This window comes from Typopeltis vanoorti, chromosome 16 (assembly GCF_054136105.1).
Source record: "Typopeltis vanoorti isolate ZY-2024b chromosome 16, IOZ_Tvanoo_1.0, whole genome shotgun sequence".
Classification (NCBI taxonomy): domain Eukaryota; kingdom Metazoa; phylum Arthropoda; class Arachnida; order Uropygi; family Thelyphonidae; genus Typopeltis; species Typopeltis vanoorti.
The window spans coordinates 20,883,914-20,909,988 of NC_143564.1; the positions used below are offsets into that span (position 1 = coordinate 20,883,914).

The window sequence follows — 26,075 nt, forward strand, 5'->3', positions numbered from 1 at the left end:
CCAGATTTGGTCTGATCAAAGCTTTTTACAATGGGACTAGCATACTTTTATCTCTCATGGTCAATCTTCTCATCAACATTGCTGTAGTTCTCTGAGATGTCTTCACAACCCTTTACAATAAAGGGTTGTGAAGACATCTCAGTCCCCAGAACTTTAAATCTCTATTCACAATCACCCCAAGATCCCTTGCTTACTCCACTTCTTCCAGTATAACTCCAAGTGAGTACGAAGTATCCCTTCTGTGGATTCCAAATTTAAAACTTTGTTTAGTTGCAGTAAACTGACATCCCCATTCACTTGCCTACTTTTCAGCTTATTCAAACCCTTATGCAGTGGTACGCTCTCCTACTCTAGGAACCTGCCCCATTACAAGACCCATTAAACAGCCAAGTTAACAGCACAGTCAGTTCCATATCACATTCCCTTAAAACGTGTTGAAATTACATCTTGTCTCCCTGCCTTATTGACATTTAGTGTATTCAGTCAGAATACAACTTCTTCATTCACTTCTAACATTTCACCACTCGTTATACTTCTAGGAATAAAGCCTGTAGTACCAGAATGGAACACTAATAAAATGATCATTACAAAAATTGAACTATGTCATCTGCATCTTAACCCAAATCAGATTAATAGTTTTAGCAAAATTTTTAAAATTCAATAATGATATATCTACATTCAAATCTTTGGACTCCCAATGGGACAAAAACATCAGTGGCCAATTAGTCGAACCGTTTTTGGTACATTGGAATCCAGATGATGATTGACGTCTTCTCTCCTCTCTGGCATAACATTTTTATGGCCAGTATGTTAATGATGTCTTGTATCTTGGTAATACCATATGTATATCTTCTTTACAAAGCTCACTCAATAACTTTAGTAATAGACTGAATTTTACCATAGAATCAGAACAAAACAAGTGCAAACATTTTATGGCTTTGATTTGAACTAGATTCAATAGCAATATCGGAACAAACTTTTTTTTTTTTTCATATGCCTGCATTGACACATAAGAAACTACCCCCCACACTTTAACTGCGACCATCTATTAAACATTAAAAGGTCAGTCATCCTTTTACATTTTATAAAGGTGTATAAATTTTCCATGAACAGGAGAAATTTTGACAGTGAAATAAAACAATTAACAAAAAAAAAAAAAAAAAAAAAAAAAACCATCGGCTAACGCCTATGTTGTTCCTGTATAGGGAGTAGGTGGGGCCATTTACCTTATCTAACTTTTGGAGACTGAGTGGGCAATTCAATCTCCACTGGTAGCCAATCAGAGAGATAGCTGGCCCAAGGCTATCACTGATTCATCAGTACGCAGTGAAGAAGGCGGCAAGCTAGTGCCGCCATCTCGTGGTCTCTAACCCTAACACAATATATATATTTTTTTAATGTCTGAAAATAGTGTGGGTTCTACGATCGATTTTCTTGAGTTTACAGGACGAAAAACCCGAGTTTCCAGGAGAAAAAAACCCGCTAGCCCGTGCCAGAGATCAACTAACTCGGGAACCGGCCGAAAAAAGGCTTAGAAAAAGTTCCTCTAGTCGGCAACTAGATTTGAACCACCAAATCCTTTCTTCATGCTGTCAAGCGCTGTAGAGTGCAAACACCACTTCTACTGAGCTACACAGGCTCAAAAACAATTAACATAAAACAATGTATGCACTTGTTTTGTTCTGATTCTATGGTTCTAATTTAAAATTCAGTCTATTAAAAAAAAATAAAATAAAATGAATAAAAAGTTATGCAGAGAGGAGAGAAGAAGTCAATCATCTGGATTCCAATGTGCCAAAAATGGTTTGACTAATTGGCCATTGATGTTTTTGTCCCATTGGGAGTCCGAAGATTTGAATATAGATATCATTATTGATATCTTCATCATTGATCAGGCTCCCACTGACGAGACCTCAACAAAGGTCGAAACCGGTCTGGGTAGTGACCCCCCCCCCCCATAGTGTATAACATCATACATGTCCGCTAGGAGATGTGTTTTACATTATGGGAAATACTAAGGATAGTGATCAGAACTTACTCCACCTTTACTACGAGTTGCCCCTGTCATTAAAGGTTTGCTTACACTTGGATCTGCCGAAACTTTTATAGTTTCTATATTTGGCATGAAACTCTTGTAGTGTTTCTATTCGGCTTTGAAATAATGTTGGATTCAATATCCACTTAATTTGAACAATTTACTCAAATTTTCATACACCATGAATATCCAAAACAATTGATTAATTATGCAAACATCATTGCTAGTATGCATGTAACCATCCCACAAATTAAAGAAAACTTTCCTTTATGAAAAATAGTAAAACTTCATTATATCCAAAATATATACAAAGCATTTAAATATATATTTAAACATGCAGATTCCAGATAACTTTTTACTACTAACCAGAAATTAGCTGTCCTTAAAACCTACCGAAATTCATACTAAACAAATATTCAGATACCACAGTGCTGTTATGTAGGTTTTCTTGTCAGCTGGAATGTAACATCATCTATACAGGTTCAACTGTTACTATGGTTGCACCTGCAATAACACTATAATTATTGCAGTATCCCTATTCCTGAGCACCTAAATAATAGTAACAGAAACAAAACAAAAAAAAAAATATATAACTGGAAGAACTGAAATTGCAATCCATCCATCCATCATATCCCTAGATTGAAAAAGTCTCCCCCACACATACATCGTAATTTTTAGTGTATCATCTATTTTATATATTTATTATTTTCTTGTATTTTAAATTCTATATTTCATTTCATATTTATGAAAAATGCACTGTCTGTATAGTGGTAGACAGTGCACTCAGGAATACATATCCATACTTGAAGAAGAAAAAAAGCCAATAAAAACCTGAAATATGGAAAGGCAGTTGGAGTAGATGATATTCAATCAGAAATGCTCAAATATGGAGGTATTTCAGAAGGCCTGGTCAGAGTGTCAAATTCCAGATAATTAGAATAGAGCTCTCATAGTACTCATCCATAAAAAGGGAAATGAAACCAAAATGTGAGAATTACAGAGGCATTTCTCTACTGATTGTTCCTGGTAAGATTTATGCAAGTATAGTTGAGAAACAGCTAAGAAAAATTTTGGGAGGTTAGCTTATGGAAGAACAAGCTGGATTCAGGCTAAATAGAGGCTGTCAGAATCATCTTTTCAAAACAAATAGTAAGAAATATAACATGGATTTGTATTTAAGTTTTGTAGATCTAGAAAAGGCATATGACAAGGTGTTAAGAGGAAAGCTCTTCAAAATGCTACAGTTTTATTGTGTAAATGGGACATTATATTGAGCAATATATGTAGTCTTTATTTGAGCTTAAGTCAGCAGTTATAATTATAGGAGGTACAGGAAGATGGTTTGATGTTAAATCAAGTATGGGAAAAGGGTGCATATTATCTCCACTGTTATTCATTCTATCTATATGGATCACATTATGAAGGAAAGTAGTAATAAACTTGATATCAAAATTGGAAATATTAATCTTAGCTCATTGAAACATGTCTGCTTGGTTAGCCTAGTGGCTTTGCACTTCACAACCATATGCCTGGGGAAGGTGTATCCTAGGTTTGGTTCCCGTCGATGACATGAGGAGCTTAAGGATCTTCCTCAGTCATAGCCAAGTTAGCTGGTCTTGGGTATGAACAGCAGGGTTTTTTCTGCCAGTTTATCTGGAGTTTTTCATCCCTCAAGCAGGCAAATCGACCCTGTGAACACACACACAGATTACAGTCGTGAATACTACCCTTAGGTGATGCAGCAAGGAGTGATGAACCAGCCGCATTAATTTCATCCTGAACCCCTCATTCTGTCCTAAAGGGATGGATGAGATCAATCATTGAAACATCAACGTTGAAAACATCAGCTGTATCATGAATGGTCAACTTATAGAACAAGTAAAACATTTAGTCATACTTTTTTTTTTTAGTGAAGATGCAAATTAAATATGGAAATAGACAACAGAATTAGTAAAGCTGGTATGGTAGGAAGTCAACTGAATAAATTTGTATGGAATAAGAAAGAAATTAGTCAAACAACCAAATTAGCTCTATACAAGGCAATGTTTAAACAAATTTTTAACTTATGGATCTGAGAGCTGGCTAGAAATAAAACACCTGATTAAAGACTGGCGAGACTACAGATATGAGAGTTCTAAGAAAGATTAGGGGAGTGAACAGATGGCAGTATTATATTAAAAATGAGGATATTAGAAAATTACTTAACATTGTTAGAATTCAGGAATGTGTTTTCAGAGTTAATCTCAGATGGTATGATCACGTAAACAGAATGGAAAGATTAGCAAAAAAAAAAAAAGTGTTCTTTGCCAGGTTGGCAGGAAAAAGACCCAGAGGAAGACCAAGACAGGTGGATTGATACAACAAAAAGTGTCTTAGAAGACAGAAGTATAATTATGATCTGATAATGTTGTAGTCTTGACAGATAACAGATTGGTTTGCAGGAAAATTGTTGATTGGAAATGAGTAAATAATGTAACATTTTTATGTGGTACTATATTCAAGAGGGAGTTGTTGGAAGTTTTTCCACTTGGTTATACTATAAATTAAAGATACCAAGAAATTATATAGTTTGCGCATGAACTATTTTCAGTATTGGGACGACTCGTATACAGAAGCTTATGACTTCACATCACTTGCTTTAGTATCCCATAACGCAAAGCACATCTCCTTGCAGACATGTATAATGCTATGCATTATGGGAAGGGCCACTACCCAGACAGGTTTCGACCTTCGTTGAGGTCTCATCAGTGGGAGCCAGACCCAGAAGTCATATTTTCGTATACAAATTGCCAAAAGGTGTTGCACCTTTCTACACTACTTCAACCTTAGTATCACTTCTGGATCTGGATCTTATGAGACCTCAGTAAAGGTCGAAACCGGTCTGGGTAGTGGCCCCTTCCCATAATGTATAGCATTATACATGTTTGCAAGGAGATGTGCTTTGCATTATGGGATACTAAGGATAGTGGTGCGAAGTCATGAGCTTCTTTATGAGTTGCCCAAGTCCTGCAAATAGTTCAGGCGCAAACCTGTTTGCTTACACTTGGATAAAGGATTAAACCAAGTATATGATTTTTTGGTATCTTTAATTTACATTCATGAGAGGGTTGAAAAGTTCTGACATCGTTCTACCTCACTTCCTTCATGGTGATTATCACAACTTTTCAGCACATCCTCGTAATATCCTGTATACCTTCTGAGGGTGCATATCAGTAATTTGATGATAATGATGATCTTTTATTCCTCAGTGAAGTTTTCCATTTGGTCTTTCATGGTTTTATTCTTTCGCAGTCTGTTGTTTTTTTAATTCATACTTGTTCTATTTGTTCTATATTGGTGGTTTAGTTTCCTTTTGATTTTAAAATATGATTAGTCTTTCATTTGTGTACCACTTGAGCACAATTCAAATCACTATTGGTGTATATAAAAGATATATGTGATGACAAGTAGAGGAACAAAGAATGGATGACTTTCTACCTTTTAGTATATTCTCAGAGTATGCTTTACTCTCTTTCTTCTTTAGCAACAAGCGTTCCAACAGACCTTACGGAAAGTGTCAGGTTAGACAGATGAAATCTCTGTTTCTTCCTACTACCAAATTCTTCTTTCACGAACACTATACCAGTTCAGGTTACTGTTTTCTAGATCTCTTATCTAATCTCTCCTCTCCATCTTTTCGGTATTCTTCCTCTTGGTCTCTTCCCCTCAAATTTCATTTCCTACATTTTGTTTGGTATTCTCTCTAAATTTATTTTCATTAGATATCCAGACCACTTCAGGTGAGAGTTCATCAGCAGATTTTCAAACACTTTTTAGTCCTAGCAAAAACAAGGAAAGATAGAATAAGAAATGTGACATTAGAAAATGCCCACATTTCTTATTCTATCTTTTCTTGTTTTTGCCAACATTGTCCTTAAAGCTTTCATTTCTATTGTATGTGTTTTTTCATGTCTGTTTTATTTAATCATCATGTTTCTGTTGTATAAGTCAAAATGGACAAAGCATAACTTTAGTTAATGAAAAGCTTGCACTTCAGTGGGACCTCAGTGTCCTAAAGCAGACTATATTTATTTTATTTATTTATTTTTATTATTATTTTTTTCATGGTTTTTTCTCTAAATATAGACAAGTCTATCACCATTTGATCTAGTCTTCACAAACCTCCAAAAAGCTTTATTTATTTTTTTTAACTTGACTGCTTCTTTAACTCTCTTATGCCATCAACATGTTTGTTTTCCTTTTCTGAATCCACTTGTTCTTCCACACATCTCTTCTGTTCCTACTGTTACATCTTAAAAATTTTCCCATTTCTCATCTACATTATCTGAAGTTTCGTCATGGCCTTGGACCTATTCTGAAACTCATATTCTTTCTTTACTTCATACTGCTTCAATGTCCCTTGTTTCAGCTTCTATTTTTTTTTTTACTACATTTATCTTCCATATTCTTGCTCCATTCTCAAGAATGAAATAATCTATTATAGATTTTTGCTCGCCATCCCAGCTATTATATCTGTAATTCTGTGGCGTTCTTTTCTGAAATCAGCTGTTTCCAATTTTGAGATTATTTCTGGTGCAAAAATTTAATAACCTTTGTCCTTTTTTTTTGCTGCTTCTGCATTTAAGGTCTCATAAAGTAATTGCACTCTTATTCTGAATAATACTCTCCAACTGTTCCTCAAATAATGTCTTTCTTCCATATCTAAATCTTGTTGTGGTGCATGTATCTGGATAAATGACATTCATTTTCAATTACGTTCAAATAACAAGCCTCATTATTCTGTTATTAATTCCATCGCACTCTGAGTCTGTCATTTAATTCTTTACTAATGATAAAACTGATGCACATTATATTTGATCGGTCATTTTCTCCTTTTCAGTGCAAAACAAGCTTTCACCTTAAATTCTACCTCCCTTGTTTCTTCCATTTTATCTTACTCAAAGTGAAAACGCCTAATTTCCTCTCCATCATAACATCCACCAACACACTCTCTTTACCTGTAAGTGTCAGTATGTTCAGTGTTCCTATTCTCAGTTTCCTTTTCAGTCCAGGTTGTTTACCATTTATATTAATCTGGGTTTGATTGTTTTTTTTTTCAAGTTTAAGTAAATCCACTGCCAGCTTGCTGGTCCTGTCATAGCTTCAACCTACTAGGGTAAGGCAAACACCTGAGAGAGAAATAGACTCTCACTACAAGAGTTGTAAAAAAGGAAAATTGGAAAGATTCAGCCCTTGAAATGCTCTAATAGCATTGGGGAGAAGGATCAAGAAGAAAAGAAAGAAGAGTAGAGACTAGTCTATAGAATATATGACAGATTATATAAGGCATGGTCCAACATCAGGTACCTCGGGTTTGCTACTCCAATACTCGCTAAAGTGAGCCTGTGAGGTGGTATGCTTTATTGAAAATATAATTTGACTATTCTGTTCTCTTGTATTCTAAAGCACATTTTATTTTTAAGTAACTACAAGGTCTAAGCCAATAAACTGACAATGGGACACTCCTAATATAATAAGCTTGCTGGAAACAGAGACTAATCATAGGCTTCAATTCAGCAAGTATATTTTTCTAATAATAAAGCTTGCTAGTAAGCTTTATTATTAGAAAAATAAAGTTAAACTTGTTAAATTTGAGAGAAATAGGTAGTATAGAGGAAAGACACTCGGTACAGTTTTGAAGAGAGAAAAAATTCAATAAGTTCTGCATGAATCAGCTAATTAGAGAATTTTTCACTTTGTTGTTCTCTCAGTTACCTAGTCTACTATTTTGGTTGATGTGGCGACTCATTATTAGATATAATGGAATGATTACAGCACAGATAAATAATTAAACACAAGATTAATTGATCCTTCATTGAGGATCCTTATATCGATCCAATTTAATAGTTGACTGTTGATATGGGAAATCTCGCACTGTGCATGCTCCTGAATTATTGTTCAACTGCACATTGAGTTTGAAGTGTGAGAGTACACTGCTACAGCTTTGTTTTTATGTTCATTATTAATAAAGAAATTAAACACTAGTGCATAATAAACTCTGCCTGAACACTTCAAAAGGTCTGCACATATGTGGCCAATGGGATGATTTAAGTTGTAAGCCAGATTGAGTAATAGTGCTTTGAGCTTATTTTCTGCAATCTTGTTCCATGAAATAAAACTTCAGAATGGGGGAAGAATTTGACACAGGTCAGATATTATGGTAGAGTCTACATTTTGCACAACAGTATAACACTATATGTTTCATGTAGTGGAAAAGTGTTATAAAAATTCACATTTATAACTAAAATGAAAGAGATTGTCAGTGGTGAAACCTCAGTGTGGCAATAAAAAGGCACAAGTTTATGAGTTTCTAAGATTAGTGGAGAAAGGCACATAGTTGCACAAGAATTATCAACTCTGTGTTGTTAGACACCACTGTCAAGGAAGATAAGTGCTTGGTGTCTCTGACTAGGTAAGTAAAATATTTAATTCTTTCATAAAATTTTGTGTGCACATATATTTTATTTTAAAGTACTATTACTGTGTTTTTATTTATTTATATACATTAGTAACAAATAAGTAGCATTGCTGTTTAATTTCTTCCAACTATATCCCCAGTAGTGCTATAAGAAAAATTGATGGACCCTGTGCTCTCTTGGATTGAAAAACACTTAGGTGTGATTCTCATTATGATGCGAGGAATCTTTATGTATATTTTTTTTTCAAGGAATTTACAACGTATAATTGATATAAATTAGAATTAAACTTTAATCTATATTCCAATATTTCGGCAATGTCACGTTGCCATTTTCACAGGAACTAAAAATAAAGACACGTGCATGCAGGCACTACACACAGTAACTGAGGATGAAGCAGGAAGCTATTGTTTCTCCTAAAAGTCCTGATGGTACCCCCTGGTGGGCTATGTAAGTATTCTCGGCTGTTGGGCTGAAGGTCTTCTGATGTAAGTCTCCCAAATTTGGGGCAGTCTCATGCAACCAAATTTATAAGGATTATTCTAAATTCATCACCATTTCCTACATCCGAGGCACCTCAGAAAAAATTACCAAAATCCTAAAAAAAAAAAAAAACTTGACCTCTTGTTACAGGCCATATAAAAAATTAGCGTCCCTTATCTGCTCCACTAAAGACCAACCACCTCCCTTAGACCTACCTGGTGTATACTAGGTCCCTTGCAGCTGTAAGCTGTCCTATGTTGGCCAAACAGGCAGGATAGCGAATATCAGAATTTCAGAACACAAGGACTATATCCGTTTTCACCAGTACAGCCACTCTGGTCTTGCAGACTATGCTCTGGATACTCGCCACCGAATACGGTGGAAGAAAGTCACAGTTATACACCGTAGTAAATTCAAGTTTGAAGGGCTATTGATGGAATCAGCCTCAGCCCTAAGAAACATGCCAAACCTCAACAAATTTGGTTGCATGAGACTGCCCCAAATTTGGGAGACTTACATCAGAAGACCTTCAGCCCAATGGCCGAGAATACTTACATAGCCCGCTAGGGGGCACCAGCAGGACTTTTAGGAGAAACAACAACTTCCTGCTTCGTCCTCAGTTACTGTGTGTAGTGCCTGCGTGCAAGTGTCTTTATTTTAAGTTCCTGTGAAAATGGCAATGTGACGTTGCTGAAATATTGGAATATAAATCAAAGTTTAATTTTAATTTATATCAATTGTACGTTGTAAATTCCTTAAGTAATTTAATAAGCATGTATAATCAACATATAAGCCTTTCTACAAAAATTGTTAGTAGCATTCAAGAATGTGTAAGTAGGGCTAATCTAAGGTGGTATAGTCAAACAGAATGGGAAAGCGAAGATTATCAAAACAGGTATTTGATGCAAGATAGTAGGAAAAAAGACCCAGAAGAAGATCAAGATTCAGGTGGATTGATTCAATCAGAAGTGCCTTAGAAGACTAATATTATATATGACAATATTGAGATGCTGACAAGTAATAGACTAATTTGGAGGAAAATTGCTGATAGGAGATTAGCAATAATGTAAACTTAATCATTTAATACTGTCATAGTAGCCTGTAAATACTTTCAGGGCACATATCAGGAGATTGATGAAAAACTTGGATTTTTACTTACACAAAACACACACCATCCCATAGAACACAAACAGTTAAGGTAATACTGAAATAGTACTTAATGTAGAATAACATAGATGATTGAATTTGCTATTGTTAATATCATGTAGCTGGTGAATCACATAGAATGGACTTGTCTCCAGTGATTAGTCTTAGGACTCTATTGTGTGTGTGTGTGTGTGCGCATACACACACACACCAGCTGCTAGGAACCTAATTTTGGCTCTGTACATTCACAAGTCATGTAGAAAGTTTTTTACCTTGGGTATATATTATGTTAAAAGATACTAAGCAATTTTATAACCTAGGTTTTTAATCCTTTTTCCCAAGTAAGCAAACAGACAAGTAAGTCAAGTTTGCGGCTGCACGTAGTGCAACACTAAGCAACTCATTGTAAAGGTGGAGTAATATCTGATCACTTTCCTTAGAATTTTCCCCTAATGCAAAGCACATTTCCTTGCAGAGATGTATGATGCTATGCATTAAGGTAATGGTCACTACCCAGACCGGTTTCGACCTTTATTGAGGTCTCGTCAGTGGAAGCCAGACCTAAAAATTGCCAAGGGTGAAGTAATACAGAGCTTATAAATATTTTATCTAAACAAGTTGCCATAAGCTGCTTTGACCTCATTAAATAAAAATCTCAGGATGAGAGTAAGATGGAGAAAGTTTTTTACCTTGGGTATTATGTTAAAAGATACCAAGCAATTTTATAAGCTAGGTTTTTAATCCTTTTTCCCAAGTAAGAAACAGACAAGTAAGTCAAGTTTGCGGTTGCACATAGTGCAACTCGTTGTAAAGGTGGAGTACGCTCTGATCAATTTCCTTAGAATTTTCCCCTAATGCAAAGCACATTTCCTTGCAGAGATGTATGATGCTATGCATTAAGGTAATGGTCACTACCCAGACCGGTTTCGACCTTTATTGAGGTCTCGTCAATGGGAGCCATACCGAAAGTGATCAGCGCTTACTCCACCTTTACAAGTTGCCTAGTGTTGCACTACATGCAGCTGCAAACTTGACTTACTTGTCTGTTTGCTTACTTGGGAAAAAGGATTAAAACCTAACTTATAAAATTGCTTGGTATCGTTTAACATAATATATACCCAAGGTAAAAAACTTTCTACATCTTACTTTCATCCTGAGATTTTTATTTAATGAGGTCAAAGCAGCTTATGGCAACTTGTTTAGGTAAAATATTTATAAGCTCTGTATTACTTCACCCTTGGCAATTTTTAGGTCTGACTCCCACTGACGAGACCTCAGTAAAGGTCAAAACCAGTCTGGGTAGTGACCATTACCTTAATGCGTAGCATCATACATCTCTGCGAGGAAATGTGCTTTGCATTAGGGGAAAATTCTAAGGAAAGTGATGAGAGCTTACTCCACCTTTACAACGAGTTGCCTAGTGTTGCAGCAGAAAACTTGACTTACTTGTCTGTTTGATTATTTGGGAAAAAGGATTAAAAACCTAGCTTATAAAATTGCTTGGTATCTTTTAACATTCACAAGTCATGTTTGGAAGCAAATAAGATTAGCATTCATCTTTTTTGTTTCAAAATAATTTTAGAGTTTGGATCTGCTTTTTCTTTTTGATCTATCTCAGGAAAGTTTTAATGGAGATATTTATTTTTCTTCTACAGACTTGAGTGTTGGAATGTTTTTATCAGAAATAGCTGTTTTTTCCTCGGTTTCAGAGATAGATAGGCCAAAAAATTGCATCCATCTATATTCATATTGACACAAAATAGTGAAAACTGAATATATTGACTATGCCCTATACTTCACTTAACCATACCTTCAATTATCTGACCAGAAAACTAATTTTCCAATTTTATTGGGTAATTCAGGAAGTACATGTGGTTAGCTGAGTGGTTATGTGCTTCGCAACCATATGCCTGGGAAAGGAATGTTCTGTGTTCGATTCTTGTCGCTGACATGAAGAGCTTAGGATCTTTCTCAGACATAGCCAAGTTATCCAGTCTTGGGTATGGACCACAGTGTTTTTCTCCCCAGTTCATCTGGGGGTTTTCCTCCTGCAAGCAGGCAAATCGGCCTGTGAACACATGCTTCTACAGACATAGGATACCTCCAGGAATAAGGAGTAGCTAACCTATTCCGTAGGATTTCGGTTCCAAATCCCTACACGGTAAAAAGTGTAGGTCTACGCGTGAGCACAAATCAAGATCAGTTCAGGAATTTATATATTAATATACATGAAAATGTTATATTAGTCTGTCTAGCCTTTTTTTTTTTTTTTTAATCATCTTAGCAGTAGTGTTTTTCATCACTACTGTCTGAAAGGGTGAAGAATAACTTGTTTTAGGTTAAAAGCAAGAAACTTTGGCTTTTATCCTCAAAACTCAGAAATATGAACTGTAAAGCTATTTCAAAGAATAAATGTGTTAGGATTAGGAGCATATGATAACAGCAGCTGTTTCTGCTATTTATTTGTTTATAGAGTCTCCCATACTGTTTGTCTGACTGAGTACAAGCCCCAACTATTTAAGAAACATATCAATACAATAATTCTTTCTCATCACTATGTCAAGGAAATTTTGTTGTGCCGACGATATAGCAATAACTACACAGCATAAATGCATAAGTTGTACAGAAGAAATTCTAAAAGCTGACTTAACTATTCTGGATGAATATTTTAAGAGATGGAGACTGTTTAAATAGGAGCAAAATGGTAATATCTTGTTTTCATCTAAATAATAACTTGGCAAATGTGAAACTAAAAATTGAATTGAACAACACTATACTTCCATATAATACATTCCCTAAGTACTTGGGAGTCACATTTGACCATTCTCTCACTTTCCGGCAACATCTTTCAAACTTGGCATATAAACTAAGGACACGTAATAATATCCTACAGAGACTCTGTGGCATTATCTGGGGTTCTAGAGCCTCTACTCTTCAGACAACAGCCCTTGCTTTGGTATTCTCAAGTGCTGAATATTGTGCTCCTGTGTGGCTAAATAGCCCTCACACAATGGTTATCAATTCTCAATTGAACAATACCTTAAGATTAATTACAGGCTCTATTAGTTCGACCCCAACTTATTGGTTACCTCTTTTAGCAGGCATTATTCCTACAGAACTACGTAGATTGAATTCTTTAGTCCATGAATTCCAAAAAATTGCTGGTAATCCGAACCTACCTATTCATCAGGATCTCCCAACTCTTAACGTCAATAGATTGAAATCTCGCCATCCATCACTACGAGCAGCAGAAGAACTAGTGCTAAATAATTTTAATCCTTTATCAAAGTGGGAAGAAACATGGAAGGAAAATACGAAAGAACATTTGCATAACATCTTTAAAGGTGATCAAATCATCCCAGGATCAGATCTACCTCGCAAAACATGGATGGTACTAAATAGAATTTGGACAAATCATGGCCTATGTGGAGATACTCTCTATAAATAGAACAGACAAACATCTCCAGAATGTGACTGTGGTGCTCCACGACAGACTATGCAACATATTGTAACAGAATACATCTTCTGTGCTTATCAGTATGACTGGAAGTGGCTCCTGAAGCTGTGACCTGGATTACAAACTTAGATCTGAATTTATAATGATATATATGTTTCTTTTCCTTATTGTAACATATTAAGACTTTTACTTTTTAACTCTTATTTTAATTTTCCAACTTCTTGGATTAGATCTGTGTTTTACTTCAAAGTTTTAACTTAAAATATTTTAAATTCTTCAATTTTGTTAATATATAATGACATCATGATTCTCTTTTTTAACATCATGTTTTTGCCATGAGCTATGTATGTATGTATGTACTTCTTTCTCAATCACTTACCCCACACATGACACTGTTCTAGTATAGGTCTTGTGATCCTTCATGTATTGGGGGGGGGGGGGGTATTATTTATTTATATGAAGTCACCTTCCTTATTCTCACCCATCCATCATGGTTATTGAGAGTTTCAACTCAACTACCAGTGGAAACTGGTAGGCAGTTGGCCTCCACCAATTTCAAAAAATTAATCTAAACAGATTTTTCACAATCAGGCAACTGAGTTTTCTGCCTCTCACAAAGCTGTAGAGGAGTACTATCGTCATTCTACTAATAAAATCAAAGGAGTTTCTCTGGCAGTATGTGAACAACAAACACAGAGATATCCACTTGACAGGTGAGAAGATTTTCACCATTGAAGAGTCGTTTAACTGTCAAAACGATATGTGCCCAAAATTGTTGCACAGTACATGGCATAGCACCCAGTATTCAGAGAGGTCATCACCCATCATCAGTGTTGGTTTGGTGGGAGGTGATGTATGGGTATGGGAGGGGGGGGGTATCCAAGTGGCATTTCTGTGAGGGGAAAGACAAAACCTTTACCAAAGTGTATCAATCCATAGTGCTGGAATCTGTGGTGTGGGCACTGAACAACACCTTGTTTCACAGTAGGCAGTGGACCACACAACAGTGGTTGAAGGCAAATGTGCCTGCCCACAAATCACCATCTCATTGTCCACCTGGAAGTCCCAATCTGAATCCGCTGGGTTGGACTTAAATTTGGGATTGGAGCTTGAGAGAGTAGCCGCAAGAAATGATTCCACAGCATTGCCAACCTCAAGGTAGATTTGGAGGGAGCATCGGCAACGTTTCCGTTGGATGTTGTGTGTCCCAACACTGACATGTGTCCTCACAGACTGGGAGTGCAAGAAGGCAAAGTGGGGGGGTGGGGCAGGGTGGCATTTCGAACATTGAGTGCTGCTCTATGCACTGAAAGCTGTAAATAATTTACTGATAGATTAAAGGTTTATGCACTGTTCAAGTTGTAACAATATTTATGGCTGTGTGTTGAATAATATATGCTACACAAATAGATCAATTAACTTTTATTTTTTGAACTCTAATTCATTAGCTTCCCATAGTTTGTTGTATACGGACATTATTTTATCCAGCCTTCTTGAAAGAATGGTATAATATAATTATAAATTATATGCCCACACTTTCATAATAAAAAATAAAGTTTTACTCTTTAACAATCCAATAGGATACTCAACTGAAAAATTAATAGGATTTAGAGGCATTAGCAAATTAATTGCAAATGTTATCAATTGATCATCTGCTACAGTTAGACTAATCATCTTTTGTTTCATTGTAGAAGTACAGCCTTTCTTTGCAATAATGAAAGTAATGAAAAACAAACCAATATAATAAGCAGATATCTACCTTTTGTATCAGCTCATAAAAATAAAGAAATAATTGGTTCTCAAAGGATCATTACTGTGCATTATTTTTATCATATAGATATGCAGCTTTATTATCAAAGGAGTAAACACAAAATTAGTAGGAAAAAAAAATTATATTTTAATGCCTTTTCTTTCTTTCTTTTTTTTTTTTTTGTTGTAGTATTTCAATGATGATGGGGATACAACAGATAGTGGTTCGGCATTAGATGATGATGGCATATCTTATATGGGTTCTGGAAAACTTGGATCGTCGCTCTCCCCTGATATCTCTACTGATAATGCTGGTGATTTAGCAGACGATGACGAAGGTATTGATATGGGATCTGCTAGCCAGTCCTGTACTCAAGAGTCTTCTACTAATGAGAGAAATCTTCTAAAATCCATGGAAAAGGTGGTGATAGTTTATTTATGCAAAACTTAATTTATCAAAGCAAAATAAAAAATAAAATAATGAATAAAAACATTTTGAAAATAAAAGTATTGGAAAAATAATAATACTCTCTCTCTCATGCTGTTTGATTTGTACTGTCTGCATGAAACTAATATCTTGTCGCCTTTAATTCTTTTGATTTTATCCGTAGTGTGACTCAGATATACTTTATTACAACTTATCCTTTTATTTTCCAATTAACTTTATATTTCCAGAAAGTAGACAGATTTTTTTAAATTGAAGACAAGTACTACTGAATTGAGTATGTTGCTTTTCTGAGGACCATTTAATACCACAGATGAATTAGGAATAAAAAAAATCTCCTACCTCTAATCAATATGCCTGATAATGGCATATTGATTAGAGGTAGGAGAGATAAATGAGTGTAGTTCAGTTATTACTGATGTTTGGTCAGCTTAGATGAAAGGCATATAATTATAGATATTGATTCAAATCTAGTAGGTAAGAAAGTAGGAAATGAAATATAATTTGCAGATATTACAAAAGATTTTGATAGATTGCTGCATGACAAGCTGTTAAATAAATTGAAATGGACGGATTGGATAACAGACAAGTGAGTTGGATGTGTGACTGGCTTTTAGATAAATATCAGTAAGTTTTATGTGGGGATGCAGCATTTTGAAAGAGGTAAGTCACTGTGCCACAGGGGTCTGTTTTGGGACTGTTGTGGTTCAACTCGTATAGTAACAATATAAGGATGGGGTTTAACTGGATATATGCAAGTGTTTGCAGATGATGCAAAATTGGGGAGAACAATGGGAGTCAAGTAGGTGTTGTGGCCTTATAAGTGAACTTGAATAGCACTTACCTGCTGTTCAAGAATTCATGAAGAGCATTCATGAATTCTTGAACAGCAATCCATTTATACAACAGGCAGGTAAGTGGAAATGCCAGTTCACTGTTGCAAAGTATAAGGTTCTGAAATTCGATAAGCAATGATGGGATGCAAAGTGTACACTTGGTAGGGAAACTTTCAAAGAGGTAGAGGAGATTCAAATCTGTTAGTGGTGGTAGACAAGGATCCAAAATTCAGTGGCTATATTGCACAAGTTGTGAAGTCGTCACATTGAATTATGGTAGCAATGCAAAGGACTTTGACTTGCAGAAAATAAGTTATGGTTCCATTATATTAGGCATTGATCAAACCACATGGATTATTGTGCACACATTTTTGGTCACTTGGTATTCATAGTGATGAGGATATATTAGAAAGTGTCCAGAAAAGATTCATGATGGTGGTAACTGGTCTTTGGAATGTGGGATATGAAGACAGATTGAAGGAATGCAATTTGCAGAGCCTCATGAATAGGTAACAACTCTTTGGTCACAGGTTGTTACCAAGTTAACATGGAAGAAATTTTTCACAGAATGGGAAAGTTTGGGGAAGTAGAACAAGAGGCTGTTCCTGGAAACTGTATAAAGATGGTATGGGCAAAGGAGTGAAGAGCAGGTTCTTCACATGGAGAGTGTTTTGTGAGTAGAATATATTGCCCAAGCGTGTGTTGAATGCAGACACATTGAATGAATTTAAGGCTCAATTTTGTGGAGCTTTGTGTACATCCTGCAATGAGTCAAATCTTTGACTCCTTGGAGGTTAGACATTAATAATAATAATGTATTTATAATTTTTTTATGTGACTCCCATCCACTAAAGGTTATAAACATGTAGTATACCATGGGGGAACTAAGAGATATTAAAAAATATATATAATATTTATTTGCAGATTTTACATAATGTAGAAACCTTGCTCCAGAGACAAAACATGGGACTTTTTCAAGGCAAGGCAATAGTTTCATCAGGCAGTGAAATTGATCTCCCACCCAAAGAGTAACACTCATGTGCATGGTAGTATTCATGCTTGTAGCTTATTGGTTATTAAGCGAGTACATCAACTAGATAATTGGGCCTAATTAGTGATTAGAGAGAGGAGTTTAGTAGATGATTAACCTAATTGCTGTTTTCAGGAGAAAATCTACAATTTTGGTATGGGAACCTTTCTGTTGGGGAAGTAATATTGATGTTAATGTTGATTTGGACTTAGTATTTAAAAACTGCTCAGAAAAGGAATAATGTCTCATCCATGAAAAAAACCTAATTATTTTTGGTTGATGTTATAGCAATACATTGATAGATTTCATTTTAATTCCAATCACACAGTCAGATGTACCTTCATAAAGACTTTTCATCTAAAGATAACTTAGGTGTCTTTTATGGAGATAACAAGATTTTTCCTTCTAGTAACTTGGGTTTTCCTTCCTGTCAGTCATACATCCCTACCCTATCCTTCCATCTAACCATGAACAAAGTTGAACCTTGCAAACAGTAACAGTGAGACCAACAAAGATGAATCTCCCTCATAAACTAATTCTAACAAAAACTACACAACGCAACCAATCACAACATGCAAACCATGCTAGAATCTCCTTCATCACTAATGCACTATACGTTTACAACCCTTCATGAATTGAAGTTCAAAATAACACAATTGAAATAATAGTAATAAAAATAACATGAGTAAATTCATCATGAAGGTTGTTTTCTTGATCATAAATAGTAAATAATAATATTTGGTTAACCGATCAAGTGTTGATCAATATTTTATTAATTAACTGGACCAACTAGTTTCGCCACACTTATCTGTTGGCTTCTTCAGGGCACTAACATATAGGTTTAAACACTCTCACAATTATGCGTAACTGCAAAACTGACAAGAATAAAAACTGACTAGAATAATTACAAATGAAATAGTATTGAACGTGAGTGAAACACGTATTGCGTGTACAAGATCAGCTAGCTGTTGCTGAGGAACCTTCTGTAGTTTGTATTAAAGTTCATTTCTTCCATTTTTAAGGCTCTGATTAGGGTTTTCCATATCTCTGGCAGTATTAGGCCTTGATTTCTGTTAAGGTTCACAGTAGAATGGGCGACTGTGGCTGCTTCTTTGAACATTCTTGAATGGTAATCTTCCTCTAAGTAGGGGGAACAGCTTTTGTCCCACTCGATGACATGGTTAGTTGTGGAGAAATGAGACGATAGCTCAGAAATGTCCTGTCTGTTGTTTTTGACATAGCCAATGTGCTCCTTTTGCCTGATTTCGAGGCTTCTCGAAGTCTGTCCGATGTAATTAGAGCCACATGAGCATGGAATATTATAGACTCCAGCATATTTGTAGAAAGGATGGTTGTCTTTTGGAGATCTTAGTAGTTTACGAATAGTATCTATAGGTTGAAATGCGACTCTTATTTTGTGTTGTTTGAGGAGATTGGCGAGCTTGTTGGAGATGCCACTTACATACGGAATTGCTATCGTTTTTATATATTGAATCTCTTCTTGTTCTCTTTGTGGTGGTTCAGAGAAAAGGATTTTATTGACTAGTCTTCTTGGATAGCCGTTCAAGTACAGATTGTTGGAAATAAATTTTAACTCATCTTGAAGGGTCTTGTTGTCCGTTGAGATGCAAATAGCTCTTTTCTTTAACATGTGTATAATGCTGAGTTTATGTGATATGTGGCGAGAGGAGTTAAAATGTAGGTAGCGACCTGTATTGGTTGGTTTTCTGTAGACCGATAGATTTAAACTGCCATCAGTTTGTTTTTTGATTAAGATGTCTAAAAACGGAAGTTGTTTTTCTCTTTCAAGTTCCAGAGTAAATTTAATAGAATGATGGAAAGCGTTGATCTTTTTGAGAAAATCATATATGTCATCTTTGTTGTTGTTCCATATGATGAAGATATCGTCCACGTATCTAAACCAAATTTTAGGTATAGGAAAAATTTGTGATAGGATTTTGTTTTCTAAGTCTTCCATAAAGAGGTCAGCACATGAAGGTGAGAGTGGGCTTCCCATTGCCAAGCCTGTTAACTGTTGATAGATTTTATTTTTCCAAGAAAAATAATTGGAGTTTAGGCAGTGAGCAAACAATACGGTTATATCTTGTGGGAATAAGGTACTTAAGATGTCAATGACCTCTACTACGGGAACGTTTGTAAAGAGAGAGGTGACATCTAAGCTGGCTAGAAGATCATTATCCGATATCTTAATGTTTTTTAGCTTTTCTACGAAATGTCCAGAGTTTTTGATGTAACTCTCTGAGTTGTGGATGTATTGCTGTAGGAGTTTTGAGAGATGTTTTGACAATAAGTAGGTGGGCGAGTTGATTGCATCAACGATTGGGCGTAAAGGAATACCCTCATTGTGCACTTTTGGAACTCCATAGAGTCTCGGAGTTAAAGGATGCATCGATTTTAGTTTTTTAATCAAGTCTGTTGGCCAGTTAGATAAATTGCGTAGTAATTCGTTGGTATCATTGTGATTTTTTAATGTTGGATCTTTTGTTAAAAGACGGTAAACAGACAAGTCAGAAAGTAGATGGTTAACTTTGTCTTCATAATCCTTTGAGTTCAGTATCACAGTACTGTTTCCTTTATCTGCTTTAAGTACTATGATGTCTTTGTTGTTTTTTAAATCACGAATAGTTCTTTTATCCAGTGATGAGAAGTTTTGTTTTGTGGAATATGTAATTATTTGTAATTATTTGTAATTTGTAATTATTCTAGTCAGTTTTTATTCTTGTCAGTTTTGCAGTTACGCATAATTGTGAGAGTGTTTAAACCTATATGTTAGTGCCCTGAAGAAGCCAACAGATAAGTGTGGCAAAACTAGTTGGTCCAGTTAATTAATAAAATATTGATCAACACTTGATCGGTTAACCAAATATTATTATTTACTATTTATTATTTATTAACATGAGTAAAATAAGTCATGTTTAAAAGTAGTAACTTTTATTTAGCAATAACAGTTAGTTTAAACATAACCAGTTAACTTTTGCTAACATTAGTGATAAGTTACTGCTAAAAGAAACTTTTCTCTTTTATCATGGTTGTATTCAAATTTATATCTACCATGTTTATTCTTATCTGTTCTGTGTTAATTTCATAATGATTTTATATGAAAGTAATTGTTATTTTAACATATTAATGTGTAGAATATCCCACATTATTAAAACAACAAAAATTACTTGATAACCACAGTAATAAACTTTAATGAAAAGTGCAAATATTTCATACTGAAAATAGCAGTCCATCACCGAAATTCTCATATGGAACTTCACATGTATGAGAAATATGAAACATCTACAAAACTGTTGCTTCTATCTTTAGCTGACATTTATCGGATCCTTTGTCAATGTAATTTGACATACTTTGGGTAACTAAACAAACACACATGATAACCACAGTAATAAGTTTTAATAAGCAAATATTTCATCCTAAGTATCTTAGGACGTCGTCAGTACAGTTAATTCAAACAATACTATTGTTTGAATTAACTATACTGACAATGTCCTAAGATACATAGGATGAAATATTTACTTATTAAAACTTATTACTGTGGTTATTTTGTGTGTTTGTTTAGTCATGAATTCTCCAGGTTTCATTGTACAATAAAAAAATACTTTGGGTATTCTGTAGAAAAAATAATTAATGAGCATCAGTACTACATTGAATACATGATACCTCAAAAGTTTGGTCTGGCACAGCATAGAAAAAGCCTTTCTTCTCCATAGAAGTAGTTTTAAATATGAATGCCTTTTCAAAGAAAGTTGTGAAGCCTTTTACATCGGCCTAACCTGAATCTGAATAATTGTTTCTCTTTTCCAGTAGTTTTGGGAAATTCTCAGTCTTATATAAATAACAAAAATTACTTATTTTTAATATTAATTTCTACCATGCAGCAACCGATTTTAATTTTTAAACTGATTCTTGTATGTATGATGATGATGTACTGTTATTTTCAATATGAAATATTTATACTTTTCATTTGATTTGATTATTTATATTCTAAATGGAAATGAATAAACTTTATTTTTTTTTTTTTTTCAGGGGCCTTATATATATGAATTATTTTCAATAATGGTACATTCTGGTAGTGCCAATGGTGGCCATTATTATGCCTATATTAAGTAAGTGAACCTAATATATGTTTATTATAATATTAGCAAAAAACGTTTGCTGTTTTAAATTGAGGATAAAATCAAAATCATTCATTAAAACTTCAGTATTATGCCTAAGTAAGCAAACCTAATATGTGTGTATTATCATGTTAGCAAAAAAAAAAAGTTTGCTGTTCTAAATTTAGGATTAAATCAAAACATTTCATTAAAATTTGATTGTCTTTTCCCATGAACAGTTGATTTTAGAATCCCCAATCATCTTCAATCAATCTCATGGACGATTTCAGGTTTTCTTTGATGAAATCGCACACTTTTTGGATGTTAACTTCGCTCAGGCCAGTTTTTGGACAGCCTGACTTTTTGTCGTTCTCAAGCGTCTCACGACCACTTTGAAATCGCTTAAACCACTTGTAAACTTGAGTATGGGATAAGCATTCATCACCATATGCTTTTTGAAGCATTTGATGCGTTTTGGTAAAACTTTTACCAAGTTTAACACAAAAGTCAATCACAGCTCTCTGTTTGAAACTCATTTTCTGACCGTTCATCAAAACACACTGTTACTCTTGGCACTATAACTTGGCTTCTAATGAAACAAATGTCATAAACAGTTGACACAACACTAATGAAGGTTGCCTCTTTCGACAACAAAAAGATACAACAGGTGGTGCCACTAGTTTCTTCTATTTTTGAAAAGTTTGGTTTCTTTTTGAACAGAAGGTGTAAGCATCTTATTTTGAAAAAAAAAAAAAAATAGACTTCTTCATAACCAGTAATTTTTAATTTCTGGTCATTTAAAACTTTTTGAAGCTGAAAATAATCATTTAACTTTGTTTTAAAAGTTTTGATTACATGATTAACCAGAAATAAGAAAATCTGATACCAAGTCTGTGACACTAATCTCAGATAATTTTCACCATGTGAGCTTCACATCACCTTGAAGGAAAGCAAAACCTCAGCAGTTTTGCCAAGTAGTCTTCTTAGCTTGGTCTAGAAGGCAAAAGCTATCAATGAACGAATGATACAGCTGTGTTCTATCCCACACCCACACACCACGATGCATCACCTGGTATAGATATTTTGAAACTGTTGTTTTATTGTGTGTTCAGTGTAACTTTTCTGAATGCCATATATATCTTCTGTAGTGTTTGTGCCCATTTATACTCATAAAGCAAACATGCTGAATAAAACTGTAAAAGGAATATATATTTTTTCACTGCTTTTCACCAAATAACCAAACTTACTTCCTACTTGTTAGGTATTGCGGATTCAGTGTCACTTCCATTTTCAAAGTGTGCATTGATTGTTAAGCATAATGTATAGTGGTAAGTAGATAGTTTCATAAAAACAAGTGGTTGCTTCCACCTAATTATCAAAATATGAACTTTGCTGGAGCTACACAAACTTTGTTCACCTGATGACATTTTTGATGAGATAGTTTTATACACCCATATTGGGATAGTTCTTTAAGGCTGAGGCTGATTCCTGGAACAGTCTTTCATTTGTGAATTTGCTTCTTTGGAGTAAAGTGACTTTTTTTTTTTTTTTTTTTTTTTTTTACATACTATATTGTGCAGGTATGCAAGATAGTATGGAAAAAAGGCCACCGTACTCCACAGAAACACCTCGCTCCCCTTGCTCACACCTTCCTTATATGAGACACTACCAAAAAGTTCAGGGAATTTGACCAGAAAAAAAAAAAAAAATCACTGACCCTAACTCCTAGTTTCTGTCACAGTTTTTCTATGATTCCATGTATTCCTGGAAGTCCTCAGGTGTAACTGAGGACTTCCAGGTGTGAGTGTTGAGCACCTCTTGCGATTCTGCCTGCATCTCTTGATCAGGCAGAATTCACCTCTTTTTCAGACATGTATAATTGTCTCACACCAGGTGACAAAGTCATCTACCTCCTTGAGTCTTTCATAAAGTTCATCTCTGTTCTCCAATAAACAGCTTGTTTATTGGAGAATAGAGATGCTGTTGACAGTCCATTTAGTCTAACATATAAAGGGAAGAATAATTCATTCATTTACAGCTTTTATATTAACATTATCATGTTAGAGCCTAACACCATAACTAATATATCATATATTCGAATGTATGTTTTGTTTTGAATGTTTGTGATTGTCTGGGAAAGCACTAGTGGTGGTAGATAGCGTTGGTGTTAGATGAAGGTTGGTGGAGTAGTGAGACAAAGAGTTGTAGAGTTGATGCCCTCCCTCGATAAGTCTTTGGACTCCCTGGAGGTATGATATAATAATAATATGATATCATATAAATTTCAGATTGGTAAACCATTGGGTCTATCACTCTGAAATTTTGTGGCCTTCTATATGTTATATGTTTGAACTTATCCTTTGGGGAGGAGGAGATTAATATTTCAAAAGTCAGATTTTAGTCAGATGTTTGCTATAAAAAAAAATATAAATGAAATCTGCATATAAAATGATTTTTTTTTCTTCTAAATTTTCATTTTGATTAAAATTATTTTAATCCTCCAGGTCTTTTCAAGATGGACAATGGTACTGTTTCAATGATGCCCAAGTTACACAGGTTGGCAATAGTAAATATTTTGCTCTTTATACATAAGTACATTTTACTAATTTACAACAGATTGGCAGTGGTATAACTTGTGTCAGAATCAGTTTTCTAGTTTAATAAAATTAAAAATTTAAGCTAAATATGATTTGTGAAAAGATCAACCTTGGCTTTACTATTTGATAGTAGAGCTACCAGTTTAAAATTCTGGGTAGGCCCTCAGAATTCTTCCTATGCTTATGTAATAGGGATACATACTTAGCTGTTAAACTGGAACATTGGACTTTCACCCATGACACACAGTAATCTTGCAATTTTTTTATGTTAAATAACTAAACACTCAGTTGAGCAGTTGTTGAATCGGCCAGCATGCTGTCTGATGTAGCACAGCGTAACTGTATCTTTGGTTTAATAGACAAGCTTAGGTATGGACATTATTCATAACTGATTTTAATGGTATTGCAACACCAAACAAACTAAATGATAAAAAAAAAAAAACTGTTTATTAACTGGCTTGTATTTAGCTGGATTTCAAACCAGCATCTTCACAGCAGAACAACATTAGTTTTCACATGACAATAATAATAATAATAAAACAATCCAAATTGTAACAGAGAAAAGAACTCAAGTCCTAATTCAGTGCCCTCTAATGTTGTAAAAAAAGAAGTATTATAAGTGCTGTAGGAATTGATCTTAGGATAACAGTCTCCCAAATTATTCATTTCACAGTAGAAAAAGAATCTGTTTGCATTTTCTTGACACATAAGCCACTCACCTTTCAGATGGTTTACTATATTTATCCATCACAATCACATCATCATCCAGCTCAGTAGTATAGTATTCTAAAAGCACTTTAAACACAGAGCTGGAGCTTTTTGTTCTAATGGTGCAGCTCTCACCACATAACTATCTTCACCATACTTTCATGGCCAATAGCCATAGTTCCTTCAAAATAGATAAAATACTACATGACTGTCCTATTTTCCGCTCCTTAAACACACACAAGAACAAAACACCACTATTCCTATGTCCGAGGTGCATCTGAAAAGATAACCAAATTACTAATAAAATATAATATTTAAAACACATGTCAAATTAGCTACTCTAATCCACTCTCCTATGACATATTCCATCCTCTAGCACAGCATTTCCCGAACTATGTTCTGCTGAACACTGGTGTTCCGTGAAAAATTATCAAAATTAAAATGAGCCTGGAATGGTTTTAAATGCTGTGGCAACTTCAAACTTGTTTGAAAATCAGGTGCTCTTCACTTTGCATGTCGATTGTGCTATTAAGGCCAGGGCACGCTGGCCTTGACTCAGCCACCTGCAGTTGTTGACACCCCCAAGCACAAATGAAGTACAGAAGTATCTATTCTAGGAAATGTGCAGTTACAAGCAAGGCCAATGCGATGCACTATGACCCAGCACACTTGTAGTGTGTGTGCTGTTGCATTTTTGTGATGCGATACAGCCTGCTGTGATGATAGCGTGCGCTTAGCTTTACATTGAATACGAGACTGATGATACTCGACTCTAACTAAGATGTTCCATTAAAATTTCAGGATTTTTGAAGTGTTCCTTTGTAGGAGAAGTTTGAGAAACCCAGCTCTAGCATATCGTGGAGTGTATGAAGTTCCTTGTGACTTGTCCTACTATGGACAGACAGAACAATCTGTTAACATTCCTCTTGAAGCATAAGAAACACATTCTCTACCATTATTATGGCAAGTTTGACTGGCAGACCATGCTTTAGACATCCTTTTACACAGGCTTATAT

At 34.9% G+C, this 26,075-nt stretch overlaps 1 protein-coding gene across 1 annotated transcript in view; it reads left to right on the forward strand.

Annotated features, from left to right (window-relative positions):
- Positions 1 to 26,075, forward strand: part of Usp47 (ubiquitin specific protease 47) — a 572,957-nt gene that overhangs the window by 283,957 nt on the left and 262,925 nt on the right. The window contains exons 13-15 of the mRNA XM_090406134.1: positions 15,516 to 15,746; positions 21,687 to 21,766; positions 24,259 to 24,310. Of these exons, the coding sequence (XP_090262260.1) occupies positions 15,516 to 15,746; positions 21,687 to 21,766; positions 24,259 to 24,310 (363 nt within the window). The remainder of the gene's footprint in view (positions 1 to 15,515; positions 15,747 to 21,686; positions 21,767 to 24,258; positions 24,311 to 26,075) is intronic.